Source organism: Rhinolophus sinicus, chromosome 12 (genome assembly GCF_057876585.1).
Source record: "Rhinolophus sinicus isolate RSI-liver-muscle chromosome 12, RSI-T2T, whole genome shotgun sequence".
Taxonomy (NCBI): Eukaryota; Metazoa; Chordata; class Mammalia; order Chiroptera; family Rhinolophidae; genus Rhinolophus; species Rhinolophus sinicus.
The window spans coordinates 25,525,358-25,550,534 of record NC_142512.1 but is presented as its reverse complement, the minus strand read 5'-3'; the positions used below and the strand labels follow the sequence as shown (position 1 = coordinate 25,550,534).

The 25,177-nt window shown below is 47.3% G+C and overlaps 2 protein-coding genes across 2 annotated transcripts; one reads left to right on the top strand and one right to left on the bottom strand.

The window, feature by feature from the left end:
* Positions 1-75: 75 nt before the first annotated feature.
* Positions 76-5,541, bottom strand: FNDC8 (fibronectin type III domain containing 8). Its single transcript, XM_019732588.3, has 3 exons — positions 4,227-5,541; positions 2,505-2,729; positions 76-1,977 (listed from the first exon to the last, which is right to left on the bottom strand). Exons 1-3 carry the CDS (start codon positions 4,674-4,676, stop codon positions 1,825-1,827), a joined length of 828 nt encoding a protein of 275 aa, XP_019588147.2. The 5' UTR covers positions 4,677-5,541; the 3' UTR covers positions 76-1,824.
* A 3,829-nt stretch (positions 5,542-9,370) lies between these two features.
* RAD51D (RAD51 paralog D) lies at positions 9,371-24,705 on the top strand. The gene is made up of 10 exons (XM_019732590.3): positions 9,371-9,644; positions 9,975-10,036; positions 10,264-10,382; positions 17,098-17,179; positions 17,424-17,558; positions 18,083-18,178; positions 20,805-20,895; positions 21,020-21,090; positions 23,085-23,249; positions 23,419-24,705. Exons 1-10 carry the CDS (start codon positions 9,563-9,565, stop codon positions 23,512-23,514), a joined length of 999 nt encoding a protein of 332 aa, XP_019588149.2. The 5' UTR covers positions 9,371-9,562; the 3' UTR covers positions 23,515-24,705.
* The last annotated feature ends 472 nt before the right edge of the window (positions 24,706-25,177 follow it).

The following is a 25,177-nucleotide window of genomic DNA, read 5'->3' as shown; positions in this document are numbered from 1 at the left end:
TCTGTGCTAAGTCAGTTTGCCCAGTCCCATCCCTCTGCACTGGGCTTCACCAAAACCATACTGACCAGGAAGTCACCTTGCTTCTCTCCCCCACGCCTATGAGGGACAGGCCAGTTGAGGATGAGGAGGCTGGCTGAAGCCCCTCTGATAGTGGCCAGCGTATAAGCCATGGCTGTGCTGTCTAATGTAGGACCGTTTCCCCGAAAATAAGATGGAGCCAGACAATCAGCTCTAATGCATCTTGGAGCAAAAATTAATATAAGACCCGGTATTATATTTTATATTTATTATATTAACACGTTGCGTACAGATCACGAGAATCTTCACGAGGGATTTACACCCCGCCGTACGCAACGTGTTAAGTGATATTATTCCGATCTTATAGTAAAATAAGACCGGGTCTTATATTAATTTTTGCTCCAAGACGCATGAGAGCTGATTGCCCAGCTAGGTCTTATTTTTGGGGAAACATGGTATGCGCTAGCCACATGTGGCTATTCCATTACCTAGCATTCCATACAGTTAGAAATGCAGTTCTCCATCACACTCGCTCAAGTCTACTTGTATTAGGCAGTACAGATAGATAACGCTGCCATCATCACAGGGAGTTCTGCCAGCCTGTGCCCGCTTCTCACATAGCACACTTCTTGAGGCACTGTCATGCACCGAGCACTGTGCTAGGCTCTTGGGGCACAGACAGGAAGGTGATGTTTGTCCTGGAGGACTCACTCTCTAATGGGGCATACAGTGGTGACAGCTCAGGCAGAAGTGTGTATGATGTGGTAAAGGAGGATGGTTCTCTGTCCCGGGAGGACTCCCAAGCAGGATGCCCCCAGACCTTTGACCAAGACCGTGCCCTCCATGCATCCTGCCTCCACTTGCTCCTGTTCAGTGCTGAGGCACATCGACAGGCTGAACTTCCAAACCACCTCCATCTGTGCTTTTATGATTTGGCACAGGGCCAGCCGTGGTTCTCAGTCCACCTTGCATGTCTGCAGTGAGGCTGCAGGAGGGGCCGAAGGAGGCACCGGTTGTTGAGCTATCTGTAGGCACTTTTGTGTGTGCTCTCACAGTAACCCTGCAGCCATGCCTGGAAGGGTCTCACGTCCCCATATTTTTGATGGGGAAACAGCCCAGGAAGCTTAAATGGTTTGCCTACGCCCTCGTATCCAAGAAGAGCCAGAATTAAATCAGACTCTGCCCCAAAGCTTGTACACTTTGCACCGTGTCCCTGAAGAGCTCACGTCTGATGCTGAGTGTGTGGGCTGCCACCTCTGTCGAGCATTGCTGGTTTTCCTGGTGAGCGTGTTTCAGCCTTTGAATACCAGTCTCTTCCTCCCACAGGGAAAGGGGTGATGTTGACAGAGCCAGGCAGTAGGTGGTGGTGGCATCCCATTGCCCTCCCTCTTGTTTTCTGCCTGCCACCCACTCACCTGGACTCTTGGCCCTGGCAGAAGCTAGAAAGCTAGATTGCCAGTAGCCCAGCTGAGGCTTTCCGCGGCATGAAGCAGAATTTAGGGGTTCTGGGTGACCTGCAGTTCTTTAATGAGGGACCTGGACCTAGCCCAGATCTGGGGAGGGCGTCGCCTAGCAGCTGTGGGCAGTGGCTAACCTGGCCTGCGATGTCTCCAGGTGAATGGAACTCCTGTCTAGCCTTGGCCCCAACCCAGGGGTGGAGTTCAGGCACTACTGCTGCCAGGGCCTGGGCTGGCGGGTGGTCATCGGTTCCCTAGCTTGGTGCAGGTGGTACATTTCACGGTTCCGGTTCTGAGAGCCCTGGGCCAAAGCTGAAGGTAGGTGAGGGGCTTCCTGGGGCCCTCCCCCTTAGTAGGGAAATAGGTTTTCTAGATCTTCCACCCTCCGCATGTCCTCCAGCCCAATGGTCACTGTTCTCCGCTGGGGTTCCTTGCGCTGCACGGTGATCTGGATGGGGTTGTTCTCAGGGAAGCTGTTCAGGTCAGTGGCCACAGTTGCAAACTGAAATAACACGAGAAAACGCCTCAGTCTTCCTCCCCAGACCTCACCTCTGTTTCTGCTACTGTCTTGTTTGCTAAATGGGGTCTTAGCCAGCCTGACCAACTTACCTGTCGACACCAGAAACAGGTACAAAGAGTTATTATTCCAACCTGGGATGTTCCCATCCACAGGCCTGTGTACTAGGGTCTCACCCCGACCCCGTGCCCTGCCCACCCCAGCCCCCAGGCTGCTCCCTTCAGCCTCTCCTTTTCCTCAACAGGCTCTTGACTTCCTGGCCCACTCCCCATCACTGGTAGCAAGTTGAAAGAGGAACATCATAGCGATGCTGAGGAATACCTTAGTTTGCATCCCCACTGGGGCCAGAGTGGCTTAATCCTTAACCTTTCCAGAAGAGAGCAGCCTGGAATTGTGTATTTGCCCAGACAGAAGGAAAGCAAGCAGGGAGATGAGTCGTGGCGGTACAGGGGTGTCCCCAACCTCCAAGACCTCTCTCCCTGACCCCTCAGGCCCCTTCTCCCAGCGCTCACTTTGTAGGGCTTGGACCACTTCCCCGCCCCAGCTGTGTTGGCGGCACGGACGGTGAGGCAGTAACTCCTGTGAGGCTTCAGCTCCATCAGCTTGACGGTGGTGCCCAAGATCTTGTTGAAGATCCACGGGCGAGTCTGTACCTTGACATTTTTCTGGGTTACCTCCTGCAACAGGACCTGGTAAAAACTGACCTGTTGCTTGCCCAAGGCATAGGTCCAGGAAATCTAGGGGAAGAGAGCCCCCAAGGTTTCCTCAGACCTGGCCAGGCCTGGCCTCCCCTCACCCCTGCCTCCATCACCTCACGTGGGTGAGAATGCTCCCCTCCCATCCCCTGACCACCCACTCCCATCCCCTGCCCCTGTGGAGCTGTTGCAGGTCTAATGGGAAATAGAAGGCACTCCAATGATGGGAAACCATCATCTGGCAGCATACGCTCCTCTTCCTGCACAGCCCAACCCAACTCAGACGGTGCCCTCTTTCCATATTTCTTCTAGACTGTGTCAGTTGAGAAGGAACTTAGAATCATCTCATCCACCTTGATCATTACAGGTGAGATTTAATTTTCAGAGAGGGTAAGTGGCTGGCCCACGGTCACATAGCAATTAAGTGACAGAGCCGGGGTTCAAAGCAATAGCTCCAGAACCCGTACATTTTGTATTACAACAGTGGTTGCCAAGCCTAGCGAAGGATCTGAGGGAGTTCTAATAACACTGCCGATTCCTGGCCTGCTGTCTCCTGTCTGGTCTCCCATTTCCCGTTGCTCCTCCATCTAGGCCAGTAGTTCTCAAATTTTGGTATGCATCAGAGGACTTTTTAAAACACAGATTGCAGACTCCAGCCCTGTCAGTTTCTGATTTAGTAGGCCTACATTGGGTGGGGGTGGGGGGAATGGACACAAAAATTTAAATTTCTGGCAAGTTGCCATGTGATGCTGACACTACTGGTGGTCTGGGAACCACACTTTGAATAACACTGCTCTAGGCCATCCAACGTGGGGCTTCCAGGTTTATCTTCCTAAAATACAGCTCAAATTGCATCCATCATCAGAAAGCTCTGCAAAAAGCTGTTCCCTATTGATTACAGACAAATCTAAACAGTAGTAGCCCAACATTGGAGGACCTCCGGAAAATGACCCCAAACTAACTTTCCCCTCTATTCCTCTTCCGTTCCTCTAGGACAGTGCTGCTCCACATATGGTCTGTGGGCCATCAGCACCACCTGGTACATCCTCTCAGGCCCCACCCCAGGCCTACAGAATCAGAACCTCTAGGGATGAAGCCCAGGAATCTCGTTTTTAACAAGATGATCAGAGCTCCAGGCACGTGATAGTGTGAGATGCCCTGGATTAGAACCTAGGTGTCTCCTCCCCAACTTTCCCACCTATGAGGCTTTGCTTGTGTCAGCCCGTCCATGGAATGCCTTTCCCCCATCTCCAGATGTTTAAATCCTATCAAAAGCCACCAAGCTAATTCCTGCACCTGGAAGTAATGTCTTTTTGCCTCTGAATTCCTGGTGGTGGCATCTGAAATCTTCCTATAGCTCTGAGCACTTTTCTAGCTTGCACTGGAGATCTTTACAGACATGGCCTCTCTCCTAACCCGTGAACTTGAGGTCAGGATGCAGGTGGTAGGTATACACTCCCCCACAGAGCTCAGCTCAGTGCCTGGCACAGTGGGGGCAGACAGTAAGCCTTTGCTAAAAGTACAAGTAGGGGAACGCACCACGGCCGTGGAATCGCTGACTGTGTGTTCACAGATGAAAGGTGCCTCTGGTATGTCCATGACCACAGAGGACTCCGAGGGTGTCGAGGAGGTGTCCTTGTCCAGCTCAGGGTTGTCAAGGTCCAGCAGGCCCCCAGTGGCCACTTGGGACTTGTATCGGTGGGGGCTGAGGGCCAGCGCCCCCTTGTCTGTATTCTTGGCCATGGAGGAGATGCTGAGTTTGTTCAGCTCGCCTTCCAGCATCCCTGCAAAGAAGCTGCTGTTGGGCTGGGTCACTGCCAATTTGATGGGATTCAACAAGGTGGATGAGATGGCGGAGATGCTGGTATCGTCTGAGCTACATTCAGAATCCTCCCCTGGCATCGGCTTCCTGGAGTGGGAGGGGAGACAGATGAGCCAGATGAAGGAGCCCACCCCAGCCCGTGCAGCTTGGAAGCTACCAGAGGCCATGCCTTGGGCCTGACTTACAAGGGTCCCCAGCTTCTTCTGAACAACTGAGAATGTCCTACTGCTGTGTGGCAGCACATCAAACCTACCAGGGCACTTAGTAGTGAAAAACGCAGGTTCCTGATCCCCAGTCCCCAGGTGGGATGGGAGTGGGGGAACTACTAAAGTTAATAGGATTCTCAGACGATTCTAACGCAGCTGTTCTGAGAACCACAATTTGAGAAAGACTGCCAAAACTTGAAGTCCTCCCTCCAAAGCAGGGTGCAAACGCTCCAGGAAATGAGCACAATGATCTCCTGGGGTATGGAAAAATATCTAAAAGTATCTAAAAGAAAAATAATAAATTCAACTTTACTAACATTTATTTATTATTATTATTTAATATTTAATGCAATTACTAATTCATTTACTTAGAATTTAACATGTAAAATATATAGCACGTAAAATTATTATAAATATGCATATACTGGGGTGAATTCTCAAACTTTTCTTCTAATTTTTTAAAATTATGAACTATTTTAGACATATCCGAAGATATCAAGAATAATATATTAGGTTGGTGCAAAAGTAATAGCGGTTTAAAAGGTGAAAAATAATTGCAAAAACCACAATTACTTTTGCATCAACCTAATATTATTAAGCTTTTATTTAGCCATCATCCAGCTTCAGAACTAAAGCCTCATCAGGATAGTTAAGGCCCCGGACGTATCTCTCCCCTGCGTCCATCCTCATACTCCCTCTAAGAGCTAACCAGTGAATTTAAAATTTTGTGTTTATTATTCCCCATGTGTCTTTATGGGTTTGTTACATATGTATGTTATCCCTAAGCAAGGTCTATTTTGCATATTTTTTAGCTTTACACAAATAAATGGCCACATTGTGTACATATCCGTGGTAGCTTGCTTTTTCACTCAACATTGTGCTTTTTAGGTCTATCTGTATTATACATGTAGCTCTGACTCAGTCATTTTGATTGTTGTGTGGTTTTCCATTACAGGGATATTTGTATTGTTACCAATTCTTTACTATTACAAAGAAAAACCTTCCACATGTTTGCTCACTACTTATATTTTTTTAATTACTGATGAAGTGCAAAACCCCCCAAAAATTGGCTTTCAAATCTTTTTTTTTATCTCGACCCAAAGAAGTACACATTACATGGCAATGTAGTATACTCATACATATACATACACTATGTACTAAACACAGATGCACAAACCAGTACTTACTTTAGGCGTGATAGGCCCTGGAATTTTTGGTCTGTTTTATTTCATTTTTATTATATTGGTCTCTACCAACTAGAATGAGTTCCTGACTCACTAATGGGTCACAACCCACAGTTTGAAGAGCGCTTGTCTAGAGAGGGCAGTCAAGGTCACACAGTGAGTTGATGGCAGAGTTTGAACTAAAACCCAGATCTCCGGGGTCCAAGATCTCTGGGGTCCCAGGCCTGTCCCATTGTTATGTAGCTCCCATCTGCCCCTGGCTCTTCTCCTCTGCTTCCTACCCCATCTCCCCCAGCTGCTCTGGCCAAGTCCAGCAACCAACACATATCCCTGGATCCCTTACTCCAGACCAGCCACAGGCTTCATGGTTGGTTGACGGGCCAAATTTTTCCTCCCTGAGCTCCAGCCCCGTCGGTCTCCTCCTAAAAATATCCTGATCAACTCAAAGCTCCTATGCTAGCCTTTGGTGGACGTTTGGAACAGATGATTCCCTTACTAAGGTCTCTTATACGCTGAAGAATCTGAGTATTAATGCCATTTATACTTCAGATTGTCCTAATGAATCTCTGTTTTAGATTTCCTTATTCAAAACACCAGTGCAGAAGTGGGCATGGAAGGCAGGGAAGAAGTAGGCTACGTGCTGGACATACTCTATTCTGATCTTTACAGCAGCCCTACTAGACGTGTGCTAACCCCAATGTGCAAATTAATGACCTTCAGTCTACAGCCATATATCTAAATGGTAGAACTTGGATTTGAACTTGGGCTCATAGCCCTAGACTTTCCTACTATACCATGAAGTTTCCTATAAACATCCATCACTTTAGCCATACCTGCTTACTTACAGGTCCATTAAGGGGAATGGACACTACATCCCTTTTCTATAATCAAGACGAGCTACATAGTTTGTGGGTCCCCTTCTTCAAAAATTATTAAGAATTTCAAGACAGTGACAGCAGAGCATTGAAGTTAAGCACTGGGCCCTTCTAAGTGTGGGGTTGTGTATGACTACATAGGTCACACACCCATGAAAATGCCCTGCAGATAACTCCCTCAGCCTCCATCAACCTGCACCACCACCCCTTCACTGGCTCACTGCTTCCCTTCCTAGGAGATTCAACTCACGTGTCACCTCCTCCAGGAAGCCTTCCCTAACTGAACCCCCTTCCAAGCTATACTAAACCCCCTCTGGTTCCTCAGTGTCCTTTCCTAGTTGCATTATTCTCAATTCTTTCCTGGCACCCTCCCAGCACACATACCCCAGGCTGGGTGCTCTTTATAGGCAGGGAGTGTGCTTTTCAGCTCTGCATTCCCAGAACTTAACCCTGGGCTAGACACCTTGCAGGAGCTCAAAGAGTTTTGTGGAATGAAGTAAATGGAACCCAGAATTACTGAGGAGGAACATAAGCCTCAGTCCAAAAGCAGGCAGACTACTGGGGGGATATAATCAGGCAGCAGAAGGTACCAGAAGGGAGGATTGAGAAGAGGAGTCTTAGGGGAGTAGAATGGAGCAGGGGTGTCTGTGGGGGGCTGGAGGTGTGGGAAAAAGACCTTAACTAGACAAAGTAGATGAGGAGCACTGTTAACAAATCTCTGACTAATCCCGAAAGGCCTCCTGGAACTGCAGGCCCACATGCCTCCAAGAAGTGATTTGGGGTCCGGAATCCATGGTGCATCTTGCACACATGCTCTTCCCTGGGAGCTCAGGACCTGGGTTGTGACAGGTCCAGAAAGTACCGCTTCTTCAACCCTTCTCCACCCCTCAGCTCTGGCATAAGAAAGGAGAAAAGGACCAGACTTGTATCTTACAGTAGATTGATGGTATCTTCCTCCAAGAAGTTAACCAAACTGCCTTTTGAGGAAAGTGGGAGTCCTTTGGTAGCAACCGTTCTGTTCATAGACTTGGGGTTTGGAAAGGGCTTCGACTTTTGATCAAGCACACTCGAAACGTTGAGGGTTTCCTTTTTCAGCATGGTCTCCTCCCCATCTCCCACTTTACAGAGCACCTCTGATGCCATCTAGTTTGTCTGGGACCACAGCTGTCACCATACAGGACAACCAAGCTGACAGGAGGCAGAGAGAAACTGGGGGCAGTGGACCCACCCTAGTTTGGGTGGGATGGGGGTGCAATGAGCTGACTTCATAAACATCACAGAGCATAACAATTAGGGGCAAGCCTCTCCCTTGATCTGAGCCTCTCCTGCTGCCCAGGGCCAGGATCTAGAGTGGGGCAGAGCTAAGGAACAGACTCCATCACCCTTCCAGCTCAAATACTCTGTGGTTACAGCAACTCTGTCCTCCAAAGATCTCAAAATGCTTACCACCTGTACGCTTTGGTGCTGCCCTGGGAAGGAGGAGAAGGATGGTGGGAGAAAGACACCTGGGCACGGAGGGAGGCAGCGCTGGAATGGGTCTCTGGGAGTACGAGACTTTGTAGAATGCTGAGGCTCTCTATCCAAAAATTCTAGGCAGCACAGCCCCACTGTGTTCAGTCATATAGGCACAGGGAAAGCCCATAAGTTCATGGAGTTCATAGCTCACATATACCCAGGTTTTACGGCTAGACTTCTAAACATGCCACAACCGCACCCCAAGTGTCTTCATATGTTGAGCGACAGTTGGGAGTGCTGCAGAGGGAAACAAAGATGGGCCAGACATTATTTCTGTTCTCCAGGACACCACTGTACAGTAGGAAAACATACAACTTCGGGAGTAAGAAGAGAAGAGCATTGGCTTTGCACTTAGATGGGATTTGTCTGTTCTAAATCCAGCTCTGCCCTTACAAGGTCTGTAGTCTTTGGCATATGACTTTATCTCCCTGAGCCTCAGTTTCCTCATCTGCGAAATAGGGATAAAAATAGCACCTGCCTCATTGGATTATGAGAAGATAACCCTGTAAGGTTGTTTTGTTTCTTCCAGGATGAGACAAAGCAAAGGACATTTAAAAATAACAAATCCTATTTTTTGTGTTCTATATACTCAGGGTTTTTGCTGTTATTCATTAAAAAATGGAAAGTACAGAGAAGCAGGTGTCTTCTGTGTGTTCTGTTGCTTCTTAGCACCAATGATATAATCTGTAATATTTAATTTTTTTAAAAAAAGTTTATTAGGGAATATTGGGGAACAGTGTGTTTTTCCAGGACCCATCAGCTCCAAGTCAAATCGTCGTTTTTTCAATCTAGTTGTGGAGGGTGCAGCTCACTGGTCCATGTGGGAATCCAACCCGCGACCTTGGTGTTATGAGCACTGCGCTCTAACCACTGAGCCAACCGGCTGCCCCCATGCTATTTAATTGATTTGATTTCTCTTCACTGTCTTGCCCTCACTAACAAGCAGGTCCCCTGTGCACAGGGATGGCTAGCCTTGTCGAGCTTCCGGGCCCAGCGTTTAGAACCGAGGCTCGCAGGAAGGCGCGCGTCCGTCCCTCGCAGCCAGCAGATGGCGCTATCGGTCCGGCCCTGGAGCCTGGAAGCCGGAAGCGGCCCTGCGGCCCGGGAGGGCGGGCCCTGGGCAAGGGAGACCCGGCAGGGTCCGCACCCTCCGCGCCGCCTCTTCCTTTCGTCCCCGCGGGCCCGGGGCCCCTCCAGAAAGAGGCGCCGGGAGGCGTCTAGAAAGGGCCCCGCGAATGCCCACGGGAATAGCGGCCCGGGGTCCCCAGGGAACATGGGCGTGCTCAGGGCCGGACTGTGCCCAGGCCTTACCCAGGACGTGGTCCAGCTGCTGAGGAGCCGCGGGATCAAGACAGGTGACCGCGTGTGCGCGCCACACAGCTGGGCACACCGCGGAGGCCACCCGCACCGCCCTGACACACCCGGGAGGGGGATAGCTCCGCCTTCCTCTGCCCCCCACCCTTCTGGAGAGGCTCGGAGGGTGGGAGTGGGCACGCCAAACTCCAGGCAGGCTCCTACTGTGTGCTGGGCACCGCGGCAGGTCCTGTGGCTCTGGCAGTTCCCGTAGGCCTCCTGAGATGGTCTGCCTTAAAGTAACATTGTCACCCCATTTCACAGATGAGGAAAAGCCAAGTGCGGGAAGCCCCGCCCTTCCTGCCAATCATCCATACGTGTTTTGTTTTCAGTGGTGGACCTGGTTTCCGCAGACCTGGAGGAGGTAGCTCAGAAATGTGGCTTGTCTTATAAGGTGAGCTGACGAACTAAACTTTCCAAACCTGGGTGTTTCTACATGTCCATCCCTGAGCCAAGGGAGGGAAGGGTTCCGAGAGATTGATAAGTGGGGGGGGGGGCGCGTAGGAGACCCTGGGATGCCCCCTCCCTTGGCTGGTCATTGCTCGTTGCTGAGTACTCTTGGTCCGCTTTGGGTTGAAGTGCCCATGTGCTCATCCTGAGTTGTCCCCACCCCTCCGGCAGGCCCTGGTTGCGCTGAGGCGGGTACTGCTCGCCCAATTCTCAGCTTTTCCCTTCAATGGCGCTGATCTCTACGAGGAACTGAAGACCTCCACTGCCATCCTGTCTACCGGCATTGGAAGGTTTGTATGTGTGCTTGCGGAAGAAGGTCAGAGGCAGGAGGACATGGCTGCCTCCTGCTTGGGTTTTGATGCTTGAGTCTAGAGAGCAGGGTTTCTCAAGCAGCGGTGAGGGCAGTTTGGACCAATGGTCAAGACTTCTGACTTCTCTTACCTTAAACGGGGTTTCTCGACCTCACACCCTAACACTTTGGGATACATAATTATTTGGTGGCGATCAGGGTGTCCTGTGCACTGTACGATGTTTGGCAGCCTCCCTGGTCTCTATCCACTAGATGCCAGTAGCACCTCCCTCCTCCCTATGTCATGACAATCAAATAATGTCTCCAGAAATTGCCAAATGACCCTGGTGGACACAGAATTGTCCCTGATTGAGAACTACTGTCCTGTAACACAAGATGTCAATATTTCACTATTATTCAGCATATCAGAGCAACTCTTCTCTGGCCCTACCTCCTATTTTAACTTAAGGATAGTGCAAGAGGGAACTTGGCAGGACTAACATTTGTTGAGTGCCTACTGTGTGCCAGCCATTGACTGTAGGTTATATAATCTCTTCAGTGAATCCTGTGAGTTAGTAATTATTAAGCCACTTCAGTTTAAGCCAAGAGGAGTGAGGGGCAGAGGTGGGGCTCAAGCCCTGGGGTACTTGACCTAGAACTTGGTGCGTGCCCCATACTCTGCAGCAGGAGGGGACAAGAGAGCTTCCATAAAGGACTAGTTATTAGGTTGGTGCAAAAGTAATTGCGGTTTAAAAGGTTAAAAATAATTGCAAAAACTGTAGTTACTTTTGCACCAACCTAATACATTCTGCCATGTTGTTGAAAGAGAGGGAGACGGAGGACAACAGCCAGTTTCTAGCCAAGGGCCTGTTGGTGTGGAATTTGATGAAGAACTTTGCCACCTGAAAGGTTTTTGGATCAGTTTGGCCCTTGCTGTTTCCATAACATGTTCTCTTGGCAAGGTTCAGCAGCATGGTGCCTGCTCCCCCGGGTTGGGGGTCTGAGGCTGTTACCATCAAGCACTGGCTGAGTGCCTATTGGGTGCCAGATAACATTCAGATGATAGGTGTGCGAGTGAGGCTTCTGCACTTGAGTGTGGGGTCTAGTGAGTGGAAAGAAGAGCAGGTGAACACAGCAGAGAGGTGCATGCATGCGTGGAGGCCGCATAAGAAAGGGGTGATTAACAGACTTGGCCTTTGGGCTTAGGGAGCTTATAAAACCAACATCCTCAGAGGGAGCATTTATGGAGCAGTCAAGTCGTAAACTGGCAGGATTGCAGCTGCAGAGGGTCACTGCAGGGGAGATCAGAGCGGACACTTCACAGGAAGTGTCTGTGAAGGAGGCAGTGTGGCCTTTCTCAGTGCTTACCAAAGGCCAGGCACCGTGTTTACACTTCATGGTGCATTATTTCATTTGTCCTTCCCAACCACCAATGATGCATTACAACTAAAATCACCATTCTTTAGATGAGGAAACTGGGACTCGGGTTAGGTGGCTTGCCCAAGATCATGCAGCTAGTAAGTGGCAGACTAGGCCCTGGAAGTCACATCTGTCATACTCCTAAGTCTAAGAACCTGACTCTAACGCATCTACCCTGTAGTCTCCCTCAAGGCGGGGGGGGGGGGGCATATTGTGAAATTAGAACTACAGGCGTGTGGTAGAGTGTGCAGGGTGCATGGGACTAGGGAGGCTGGCAGGAGAGAGACCAAGGAAAGGGATGGCAGCAGTGGGGTGTGTGAGTCCGATCTAAGGCAGGTGACAGCGGGAGACGTATTGACGAGGACAAGTGGCAAGCCTTACTGCCAGGTAGGATTCAGGTGTGACGAATCAAAGATGACTCCCTAGATTTCTCCTTCCTCACAGTGGTCTGTGGACAGTGAATGGATGTGATGTTTTAAAGGGAACCAGGAGGGGAGTTCTTTAGTCAAAAATTTGGGAAATGCTCCAGTAACCTGAGTTAAAGAGATATCTTTGTCATAGACCTTCTCAGAGCCTTTAGTGCTGATATGCAGTGTGGACCTTTATGAGGACGATAGAACATGTAATGTACCTTGGAAGAAGCTGTGTGGATTGGGGGAGGGAGGCTGAGTGGTTCCTTGAAGGCCATAGACATGTTTTGTTCATTTCTCTATCTCCCTTATTTTAGAATAAGGCCTTCAGGAAATGTGGGGCATTCAGGTGATGTTTGAATGAATGGCTGTGAAGGAATGACTAAAAGCCAGTTCAGAGGGAAAGGTAGAGGATACATCCCAGGAAGTCACTTGTATCCAAAACAAGTGGTAAAACCCAGGTATTCTTCTGCTCCACACGGCAGCGGGGTCCCTCTCCATTTCAGTGTGCTGAGTTAGAGGTGATCAGTAGAGAGGTCCTCTGGGCAGAAAGAGACATGGAACAAAACAGGTGAAAAGTCAGCTGGGAGGTGGATTTGGAAATTCCTTATGCAGAGTGATCCTCACGGTCAAGAATGTGCTTGATTCTTGACTGGAGAACCCAATGGTTTAGCCCAGGCTGCACATTAGAATCAATTGGAAGCTTAAGAAATATTTATGCCTCGGTCTCACCTTTAGAAATTCTGATTTAACTGCTCTACGCTAGTGGCTCCCAAACTTGTCCGCACATTAGAATCACCTGAGAATCCTTTTTTAAAAATTTTTTTTTATTGGGGAATATTGGGAAACAGTGTGTTTTTCCAGGACCCATCAGCTCCATGTCAAGTCGTTGTTTTCAATCTAGTTGTGGAGGGTGCAGCTCACTGGCCCATGTGGAAATCGAACTGTGACCTTGGTGTTATGCGCACTGCACTCTAACCACTGAGTCAGTCGGCTGCCTGAGAATTCTTTTTAATAGACACGTTTTTATTACAGGTCTGAATGTTACAGCATCATAAAAAATAGTAACATTTAGTGTTTTTCTGGTTATAAAAGTAATACATGCTCATGAGACAATTTGCAACACACAGGGCAACAAAGAAAAAAAGAAAAACCACCTCAGTTAATAATTTTAGCCTTTTTGTGTCCATGATATCTAAGATTCCTGTTAGTGTACACATTGTTGTCATCCCTTTTGCTTAACATTCTCTCCAATGTCTTAACGTTTCCCCAACGTCTTTAAGTCTTCAAAACATTTTAATGGTCATACAATATTATAGAATATGTATAAATCACAGTTTACCCATAATTAACTATTCAATCACCAATTTGGAAATTTCTAACTGTTCTCCTGTAATTCATTCTTTCAAGACTGTTTATTGAGTGCTTACTTTAAACATGCAAAAGCCAGGCTTCTATAGACAAATCGCACTCTCTGGGGATGAGACTCAGATATCAGTATTTTTTGAAGCTCCCAGGCGACAAGCAAGTTTGGGAACCGCTGATACCGGCCTGTTTTTGAAACTCCTTTGGTGATTGTAATAGGCAGGCAGGGTTGAGATCACTAGCTTAGCTTAATGGTTTTCCAACTCGGAGCATGCCTCCAAATCACCCGGAAATGGAACTCAGATTCAGTTTCTAGCCCCAGAGTTTCTGGTTCGCTAGGTGTGGGGTGGGGCCTGAGAGTTTGCATTTCTACCCAGTTCCCAAGTGATGCTGCTGCTGCTGCTGCTGCTCTGGGGACAACACCGGGAGAAGCGCTGCTGCAATGGGACTGCGGGTTCTCTAATCTCAGGGGGAGGAATGGCATCCAGGAGCGGCAGAGGCTGGATGTGTTTTTAAAAAGGTGCTTGTTAAACAGAGACAGGATAAACGCAGTCATCCCAGGAAGCCACAGGGCTGCAGTGGTAACCAGAGTGTTTGGACTGGTAGGGACCTGTGGTTCTAATCGTGGGGTCCCTGGAATTGAAATAGACGGGGTGCTTAGTAAGGTGCTACTTGGCGTATACAGAGGGTCATGGGAGATCTTCCAGAGCCATTTCAGAGGACTGGCACCTGTGAAGATGGATGCAGGGTTGGATAAGGGGTGTGTGTGGTCAGGACACAGAGCCAATGATTAGGCTGTGGTGTAGGAGGCGAAGCTTCAGCCTATCGGATGGGCAGGCCATGGAGGTAGGTAGTGACCTATTTCATGATGGTTCAAGGACAAAACCTGAATTAGGCATTGGCTGTGTCTTGAGTTTATCCCAAGGCTCCCACAGCCAGAGTGCTGACAAGAATAGGAACTAAATAGCTCCGTTCTTTCGCTCTTTTCTCTGGGAATGTTTATTGTGCGTCTCCTGTGTTTCAATCACTGCCAGTGTTGGGGGTGTAAGTGAACAAGGCTCAGTCCTGGCCCCGGGGTAGTCTGGGCAAATGGGGAAGACAGACAAAAACAAGCACATAGAAAATAATTACATACTCCTAGAACAAATAAGTGAATTCGGCAAGGTTGCAGGATACAAGAATTACACGTAAAAATCAATTGCATTTCTATATACTCAAAATGAACATGTGGAAATGGAAATTAAAAACACAGTACCATTTACAATTGCTTCAAGGAAAATGAAATACTTAGGTCTAAATGTAACAAAGCAAATATAGGATCTGTATGCGGAAAATTAAAAATTGCTGATGAAAGAAATCAAAGAAGCACCAAAGTAAATGTAGGGACATGCTGTGTTTGTGGATTGGGAGACTCAACATAGCAAAAATGTCAATCCCTCCCCAAATTGATCTATAGATTTAATGTAGTTCCTACCAAAATCCCAGCAAGGTTATTTGTAGAAATAGGCTTATTCTAATAACTTTATGGAAAAGCTAACGGCCTAGAACAGCTAAAACAATTTTTGAAAAAGAAGAATAAAGTTGGAGGAATCTATCAAATTTTAAGGCTTACTTTATAGCTATAGTAATCAAGAAAAATGTGGTATTGGTAGAGATAGATACACAGATCAGTGGAGCAGAATAGAGAACCCAGAAATAGACCCCAGGTATCTCCAACTGATTTTTCAGAAAGATGCAAAAACACTTCAGTGGAGGAGGAATATAGCCTTTTGAGCAAACGGTGCTAGAGCTATTGGACGTCATAGGTAATAAATGAACCTAAACCTAAACCTCCTGCCTTATACGAAAGGTGAAAATGGATCTTGGACTTAAATGTAAAACATGAAACTATCAAGCTTTTAGAACAAAATAGGAGAAAAGCTTTGGGAACTGGGGCTAGACAAGGAGTTCTTAGACTTAACGCCAAAAGTATGATCAATAAAACAATTGATAATTTTTAATTAATCAAAATTAAAAACTTTTCCTCTGCAAAAGAGGATGAAAAGACAAGCTATAAAGTGTGGAAAATATTTCAAAGCCACATATTCAACAAAGGACTTGTATCTAGAAAATATAAAGAATTCTTTAACGTCAATGGTAAAACAATCCACTTAGAAAATGGGCAAGACATGAACAGACATTTCACTAAAGAGGACATACAGGTGGCAAATAATCACATAAAAGGATGGTCAACATAATTAGTCATTAGGGAAATGCAAATTAAAACTATAATGAAATATTACTGTACACCTACCAGAATAGCTAAAAAAAAAAAAAAAGAAAGAAAAAGAAAAAAAAATGATAACACCAAATGCTGGTAAGGATGTGAAGGAACTGGATTACTCATACATTGCTAGTTGGAAAGCAAAATGTCATAGCTACGCTGGAAAATACAGCTTAGTAATTTGTTACAAAATTAATATGCACTTACTGTACAATCCAGCAATTTTATCCTTGGGCATTTATTCCAGAGAAATAAAAACTTAGGTTTACATAAAACCTGTACACAAATGTTCATAGCAGCTTTATTCATAATTTCCCCAAACTGGAAAGAGCTAAAATGTTCTTCAGTGGGTGAGTAGTTAAACAAACTTGATACATCCATACCATGGAATACTACTGGGAAATAACAGGAAACAAACTATTAATACACACAACAACTTGGATGGATCTCAAGGGAATAATGCTGAGTAAAAAAACAATCACAAAGGTTACATACTCTATGATTCTTTGTACGTAACATTCTTGAAATAACATAATAGAGATGGTGAACAGATTAGTGGTTGCCAGAGTTTAGGGACTAGGGTCGGAGTGGGGGCGTGGCTATTAAAGGGTAGCACAAGACAGCCTTGTGACAATGGAAATGTTCTGTATCTTGATTGTGGTGGTTACATAAATCTACACGTGTGATAAAATTGCATAGAACTACACACACACACACACACACACACAGAAATAACAGTGGTGAAATCTGAATAAACTCTGTAGGTTGTACCAATGTCAGTTTGTGATATTGTACTGTAATACAATTGATCTTATAATGCAAGATACTACCATTAGGGAAAACTAGGTGAAGGGTACATGGGACCTTGCACATTGTTTTGCAACTTCTGTGAATCTGTAATTATTTAAAAGTCTTTTTTAAAAAAGATAAATGATGGGAAATGCTATCACGGAAGCACACAAGGGACTGAGATGGAAAATGGAAGGAAGAACTTTTGAGGGGGTGGCAAAGACCTCTGTGGAGAGACTCTCTTTAAGCTGAGCGTGAAAGGATGAGGAGGGGTCACGGAGGAACCCTTAGCCGTGCCCTCTTCCCTCAAAGGAAACCACCAAGGGAAGCCTCCTGACCAGAGACGTTCTGAATGTCTCCAGACAGAACCAGGGCTTGGAAGGAATGTCTTGCTTTTCCTCTTGGCTCCTACTCCCTGCATACTCCCCAGTTGCCTGGATTGATTCTCTTCCCCACTTTTCTGCCATCAGCCTGGACAAACTGCTTGATGCTGGTCTCTATACTGGAGAAGTGACTGAAATCGTAGGAGGCCCGGGTAGCGGCAAAACCCAGGTACACATGCGGCCAGCAGCCCGGAGGATGGGGGGAGGTGGGTGTACAATCCTGGATCCCTGGGAGAGTTTCTGTCAGCGGCTTTTGATTCAGAACTCAGAAGAGAGAAGATGGGTGGTGAGGAGTGGGGCTTGAACTTGACCCGTTCGTATCACTGGGATCTGGACTAGTTTTGGTGGGGAGCTTCCATTCTGGGTTCTCTTCGAAGGCTCAAGTTCACCCAACGCCCTGTCTCTCTATTCAGGTATGTCTTTGTGTGGCTGCAAATGTAGCCTATAGCCTACAGCAGAAGATCCTATATATTGATTCCAATGGAGGGCTGACAGCCTCCCGCATCCTCCAGCTACTTCAGGCCAGAACCTCAGATGAGGAGGAGCAGGTAAGGGACAGGAAGATGGTTGGGTTCCTTTGAAGCTCTGACACATAAAAGACTCCATTATCCCATACATTGCAAGAATTTGGGCCATTTGGATGAACAGTCATTTCTGGCTTTGAAACTTGCTGTTCTATTAATACTTTCGGTATTCTTTAAATCTCCCCTGTTATGACATCATCCCAGCTTGAATGATACCCACAGTATCCTTCCAGGAAACCCAACTCTTCGCAAACCCTAACTCAGGGCCAGCAAACACCCAGCGTCTGTGTTTCTTTCCCATATCTTGCTCATGGCGGATACCACTAATCAGTCCCATCACTCTTTCCCTGTGAGCTCGGAGGTGGCTTTGCAGCTTAGCACCTGGGCAGCCACCACTGTGAGAAGTGTCTCATTAGACAAAACCCATTTGCCATCCTGGACCTGAGTCCTGTATCCAGGTTGCCTCTTCCTGCTAGATTTCTCTTCATCTTGCTTGACCTCCTGCTCCCTCTATTGAAAACCCCTCCTTCTCTTTCCCACCCCTTCAGGCAGGAGCTCTCCAGCGGATCCAGGTGGTGCATGCCTTTGACATCTTCCAGATGCTGGATGTACTGCAGGATCTCCGAGGTGCTGTAGCCCAACAGGTGAGCCTGCTGTTCTTCCCCTGCCGGCTTCACACAGCTTGCCGGGTGCCATCTGTGTGTGGGCAGGTGTCCTACTGCAGACCCTTGGGCAATGCAGATGTGCAATCTGGTGAGTCCAGCTGTGCGTGCCCCTCCCAGGTGGGATTCCGTGTGCGTAATTCATTCCTGCGAGCCTCATTGTTTACATGCTTATCTTCCCCACTCAACAGTCAGCCCCTCGAGTGCAAGGACCATGTCATACTCATCTCTGCATTCCCCCGCTGGGTCAGTTCTCAGCTGCAGGTAACAGAGTCTGTCTGACAGACATTTGGACCATGATGATATTTAATTATCTCATGAGTCTGGAGGTTGGCAGGGCCACAAGATCAGGGCTCCAAGTTGGTGTGTCTGATTCTCTTGCTTTTCCACCTCAGGATTGCAAAGTGGCTGCCATAGCCAAAAGCCTCGTGATTTTATATATCCACATCCATCTTCAGGGCAATGAAACTCAGTACCTCTTCTCTTTTATCAGGGAAGAAAATCTTTCTCCAAAACCACTGGTAGACTGCCCACTTGCCCTTATATCTAGTTGGCCCAAACTGAGTTATAATGTGTATCTTACACCAGGGGTGGGCCTTCCCTCCCCAGTGTCAAGAGATCTCTGCCCAGTACTTGACCATATTCAGAATTCTGTTAACAGGGAAGAGTCCGTTAACAAGGGTTCAGTCAGAATGGTATTTGGGTTGGGGTCCCGCTACACCTGCTAGGTGCTTCGACAGGATTTGGTGCACTGACTTAACAGGCTCTTAGATTTGGAAGACACCTTAGAATAGTCTACTTCATCTTACATGTTTTCTCTCACCCCAAAGCATGACATATTCCTGTGGGCATACCCAGAATTGTATACCATTTTTGCAAACTTTAGAACATAAAACTTTTGAACAACGACTACCCATCGGAGTCATAGCTGGTTATGACCCACCTGTGTGCTGAGACGTGAAGTCATATAGTCCTGATCTAATCCAACCCTCTCATTTCTAGAGATGAGGGCCAGAGAAGTTCAGTGAAGTAGCCCAAAGTCACCACATATTTAGAATAAGAACTAAGCTTATAACCCAAATCTCTTCACTCCCAGCTCAGACTGTAGTTTTTATTGTAGGACCATAAGATGGTATATAGTCTATTATTGTATAACAAGTTACCACAAACTTAGTGACTTAAAACAACATATTTATTACCTCACAATTCCTGTGGGTCAGGAGTCTAGGCACAGCTTAGCTGGGACCTCTGCTTAGGGTCTCCGTAGGCTGTAATCAGGTGGTCGCTGGGCTGTATTCTCATCTGGAGGCTCAACTGGGAAAGAATCAGCTTACAAATTTAGTCAGGTTGTCAGCTTCAGTTTCTTGCTGGCAGTTGGCCAGAGGCCACCTTCCATTCCTAGAGGCTTCCCACTGTTCCCTGCCGTGTGGCCCTTTCCATAGGCAGTTCACAGCATCGCCATTTGGCTTCTTCAAGACAGCACGAGAGTGAGCAAAATGCAACACGCAGTCTTATGTAACGTAATATAATCATGGGAGTGACGTCTCATTACCCTTGCCATATAACATAGGCTGATCAAGAGAGTGACACGGCGACACCTTGTGATCTCTTATTAGAAGCAAGTCACAGGACTCACCCACGGTCAAGGGCAGAGGATTATACAAGGGGCTTGAGAACCTAATGATGGGTGTTGTGGGGGCCACCGTAGTGGTCTGTCTGCCACAGAGGACCTGATAGCACCACCGTTACAAGCAGGGAAAGCCTTACTCTCTCATTTTAGCTAGAGATTTCAACCTGCTCTCCCAGAGACTAAAGAAGGCCCAAGCTGATTGCAGTTTTAGCTTCTCTTCTGCCATCCTTTCTTAGACAAGTTGGCTGGTCAAGAGGCAGTAAGTGGAAGATGAAGGAAGACGTGCAAAACGCAGAGCAGATAATGCTGAATATCCAAGATTTGGCCGACATGAAGTGAAAAAAATGTTGTGGAAACAATCGGCAAATGACTTAGACATAGGAGTAAAGGAGAGGAGAAGGGAAGCATCAAAGGCTGTTTAGGACCAAGAAACTAGAAGGATGCTAATGTTTGTGTACAGACAAAAAAACGGTTTTAACAAATGACTGTCTACGTATGTAGTCTTCATTAGGAACCATTTTAGATATGGAAGGTGAGACCCTAGAAGCCTAATCTAGAAGGAGACAGTAAAGTAGAGAGAAGGCTAAACGCAAAGGAAGTTAGGAATTTGGGAAGTAAGCAGGAGAGGGAAAAGAGGGGCCTTACACGATGGTGGAGGGCTGTCCCTCAGCAGAAAGATGGCCACTAAGAAAATTCCTAACCAGGGGCCACAGGACTCTGAACAAGAATTTCCCAGATTTCATTACTTTAGGGTATTGTGATGTCCTGTAATTTAAACCCTCTCTATCCACCCAAGTCTTCGGTAAAATCTGTGACACATACAAATGGGGGTGGGGAAAAACGACATTGCTGAAATTGCCTGATGCCTGCACCATGGTCAGAGGTTACCAGTTTCTGAGAGGAGCAAGCTTGTCCTGTAATGGGAGCCCCCTGGAGGCCAACTGGTTCAGTGCACCTGCTCCCCCCCCCCCCCCCCAGGTGAGCGATTCTTCAGGGACTGTGAAGGTGGTATTTGTGGACTCAGTCACCGCCGTGGTTTCCCCACTTCTGGGAGGTCAGCAGAGGGAAGGTGAGTGATGTGACAGAGCCCAGGGTTAGAGACATGGCCTTGTCTCCCAGCTCTGGAGTCCCGTCCCTGGCCAGCCCAGGCCCTGATGCCCCGCTGCCCTCCCTCTCTGCTTCTCCTCCCCCAGGCTTGGCCTTGATGATGCAGCTGGCCCAAGAGCTAAAGACCCTGGCCCGGGACCTTGGCGTGGCAGTGGTGGTAAGGCAATGGGCTTGGCCAACCGTGCTTGTCTTACCCCTGATCCCTGGGCTTCACCAAGGGGGGACAGCAACACGGTTTCTAGCTATAGCTCTTTATTTCCCTTAAATGGCAAATTCTGAACCTTTAGGAGAGTGGCCCTTTAGGAAAGGGTCACAGCCCAACTTCCCAGGGTCATCTAGAGCACTGGTCCGTGAAAGGATCAGACCGTAAATGGCCAAGGGGTCAAGGACAGTCTTGTTTTTCTTTTTACTTTAAGTCAGGGTAATTGAGGTAAATTCATATAGAGTTACTTTCTCCTTGTTTGAAGTTTGACTAACTGATACCATTGTATTGTCTTGTTATCCCTCCGTAATCAAGACGCAGAATATTTCTATCACCCCAGAAGGGTCCTCCAGCCCCAGACAACCACTGATCTGGTTGCAGTCCAATAGTTTTGCCTTTTCCAGAGCTTCATAGAAAGGGATCTTTTTGCTTTTAAAGTAACGTTTTCTGCTTATGGAGTAATTTCATAACAGTCTGTGTGCTTCTCAGAAAGGGTTAAAATAGTTCAACATAGTAATCAATCTCCACATCCACTGAAACCATATTTTTACCTATGTCCATAGAATCTTTTCTCTCTGCATATATACATAATCGTTTAACCAACTTTCCAACTAAACAGTAACCTTGTTTGAAAAAAAATAGCTTACCATCTCAACCACTTCCCATGTCTTTAAATACCGTTTGTTTCCCCAAAAATAAGACCGAGCCAGACAATCAGCTCTAATGCGTCTTTTGTAGCAAAAAATAATATAAAACCCGGTCTTATTTTAATATAATATTCTTTAAGAGTGCCATTTTTAGCGGCTACATATTATCTTGTTTAATATCTATGTTGTAGGGGTCGGCAAACTTTTTCTGTAAAGGGCCAGATAGTAAATATTTGAAGCTTTACGACCTCATGGTCTATGTCGCAACTACTCAACTCTGCCCATATAGCATGAGAGCAGCCCCAGAGAATATCTAAACAAATGGGCATGGCTATGTTCCAAGAAAACTTGATTTTCAAAACCAATTTTTGGGCCAGATTTGGCTTGTAGACAACAGTTAGCCGACCCTTAGCATATCATAATGATCTAAACATTTCCTGATTTGGGGCCTTTAGATCATTCCCAGTTTTCCTCTATTTTAAATAAAACTATAGTGAATACCCTTCTACCTAAATCTCATTGCACATCTCATATTATTTTCTCAAACTCCCAAAAATATAGCTACTAAGTCAGGGATACATGTGTTTTGAAATGTCTAGCTATGACATTGCCAAATTTCCAGGAAGCCTGTATTAATTTTTGCACCCACCAGCAGTGTAAGAGGATCTGTTTTCCTGTTCTTTTGTTCCTTACACTGGGTCCTAGGGCCTCCCTCACCCCTGCTGTGTGCCAGGCTCTGGCTCAGGCAGTGGGGATTCAGTGATGAACAAGCCACAGCCCCTGCCCTGGGGGGCCGGGGTGGGTGGGTGGGGAGCACCTCCTCAGGAGGATACCACGAGGCTCAGGTTGCTTCTTTCTGACTAGCCTGGACAGAGTAGAGCTGACCCACTACATTAGGACTCCCCACCACCCCCATTCACACAGATGCACCCCCTGACACAAAGGGCTGGATGCACATGGTCTCAGGATGCCCATCTGCTGGGTTGGGGGGTAGTAGGCTAAAACCCACCACTGGCTTCCCTGCAGGAAAGTGCAGACGGCGCTGCTTATTCCCAGACACATGCCTCATCGCCTTTGTTAGAGTCAAGCATGAGGCATCGTGGTTTAGTGGAAAGAGCTGTGTACAAGTCAGGAGCCCAGGCTTCTAGTTCCAGACCTGCCATGGATAAATTATAGAGCCTTGGGGAAGGCATTTCTCTGCACTAGGCCTCAGTGTTCCCATCTGTAAAATGAAGCAGTAGGAACAGATGGCCTCTATGCTTGCATTATGGATCTGCAAGTCTTGGATCCTTTCTGCCGCAGGTGACCAACCACATGATCCGAGACAGGGACAGCGGGAAGCTCAAACCTGCCTTGGGCCGTTCCTGGAGCTTTGTGCCCAGCACCCGGATTGTCATGGCCCTCAGTGAAGGAGCAGGAGCGCCATGCAGCCAGCGCACAGTGTGTCTGACCAAATCTCCGCGTCTGGTGAGCCGGCCCCAGGAGATAGGCAGTAATCTGGGATCTTCAGGGTGGTTTCCATGCCTGCTGATGTCTTATAGAGGAATTCTTGGATGCTGAGACCCTACAACCAAAGAAGCTATCCACTTGGGTTGTTTAATGGAAAAACTTACCCTTCCCTCCTGTTTTCTTCCAGCCAACAGGTTTCCAGGAGACGGTAGACATTGGGACCTGGGGGACTCCAGAGCTGAACCCAGTGTTACAGGAAGATCAGATAGGACCCTGCTGTTGATTGGGAAGAGGGAAGACATCAAGGCCCCTAACTCTCCTGCTCAGGAATGCCTGCTGTTCACTGCCACCCCGCACTCGGGACCGCAGGAGAAGCTCTCAAGCTGGGTAAAAGAGACATCTCAGTTTCTTTAGCTTCTGTCTCTGCGGAAACATACAGAGCTACAGACGAGAGAAGGTGCTATGGTGGAAGGACCCAGAAACTCATGCTGGTGCCAAGTTTTCTTGTTTCTACCGTGTGTGTTTCCAGTAGGAGCTGAGTTCACCCTGGCTTGGGGCATTTCTGAAGAAGCACACTCACTCACTGTACTGGGTACCTCTGGATAGATAACCATAGTGACCGGATGGATGGATAACCCTGTGTGCCACCATCATACCTGCACTCTGTCCTGACACAGCGACTGAGCCATGAAGCCTCTAGTTTGCCTTTGCTTCTCTTCTCTTCTTTTTTTTTTTTTTTTTGCCTCTCTTTTTCCAACTATAAAATGAAGCTCTCTTCCTCTTAGCTATCTTTGAGTTACTGGGTTGAAGTAACCTCATAAATGCAAAACGCTTTTTCATCTATGTCCTGCTCTTAAAAATATAAAAAGGAAATTCCCTGAGCTCTGGAGCCACCTCATTTCCCCTCAGAAGGTTGTTTTTCAGTTTCCCCCAGTGAGGCCCCCCAAAACGGTTATTCCTCTTTTGCTCTTGCTGATTTGGTCTCGCACACCTGCACGCATCACCAGGACGAGGTGAGACCAAGAGCTCGCCGCAGTCCCAGGGATATAATTCAACAGAAAGGGAGGATGTGACCTGCTCCAGGTGAATCCAGCCGTTTGTTTAATGTGCCTGGTGCCCTGTGGGGCCCCTCCACAGTATAGAGTATCCAGAGGTGCTGAACCATGGCCTTGCCCATAAACAGACAGAGGAGAATTTGCTCAGTAAATAGAGCCAGCTGGGAAAATTGATGCTAGCATAAATAATACATGGCAAATCTAGTCTTTATGCAGAAATTCATTGCCGGTGGCTCCAAGATGCAATATAATTACCCTTCTCTTCCTGCCAGCTGTACTACAGCCCAGTGCCCTAGTGTATGAAATAACCCCCCTGTCTGTTACCAGCACTGTGGCCATTCGTCTGAGAGCTGTAACCCTGGCTGGGAGAGGAGGAGGACACCAGGGAAAGGAAAATAAAAGGCAAAGTAAAGAAATGATCAAGATTGTTTACTGAACACATTTTTTAAAGGAAGATCGCCTTTCTCAGAGAACCTATTGTCTAATTAATTACTTGTGTCTTGGCTGCAAGAAAAGGAATGATATGACATTTAGAGATGATAAACACAGCAGGGATAGAAGCAAGAAGCACAGAGGATTGGGAATGTGTGGGGGGCTGGCTCGAGGGCATCTGCCTGAGGACGGTTGGTGAGCCTAACAGCAGGGGCCCTGGCACTGCTTCTCTCACAGTGGACCCCAGGAGAAATTAATCTCCAGTATCCTTATACCATGAGTGGTTGGCACTTTTCTGCAACCATGGTAGGAAACAATATGTTAAGCTAGGAAAGGCCAATGCCTGCCCACTCTTAACCATTTGGGCATCCTGAACCTGTGCAGATATCACCAATCAATCAGCCGTTCTTTTTTGCAGATCTTGGAGTCTTGCAGTTTTCCTTCACACGACACTCCAGG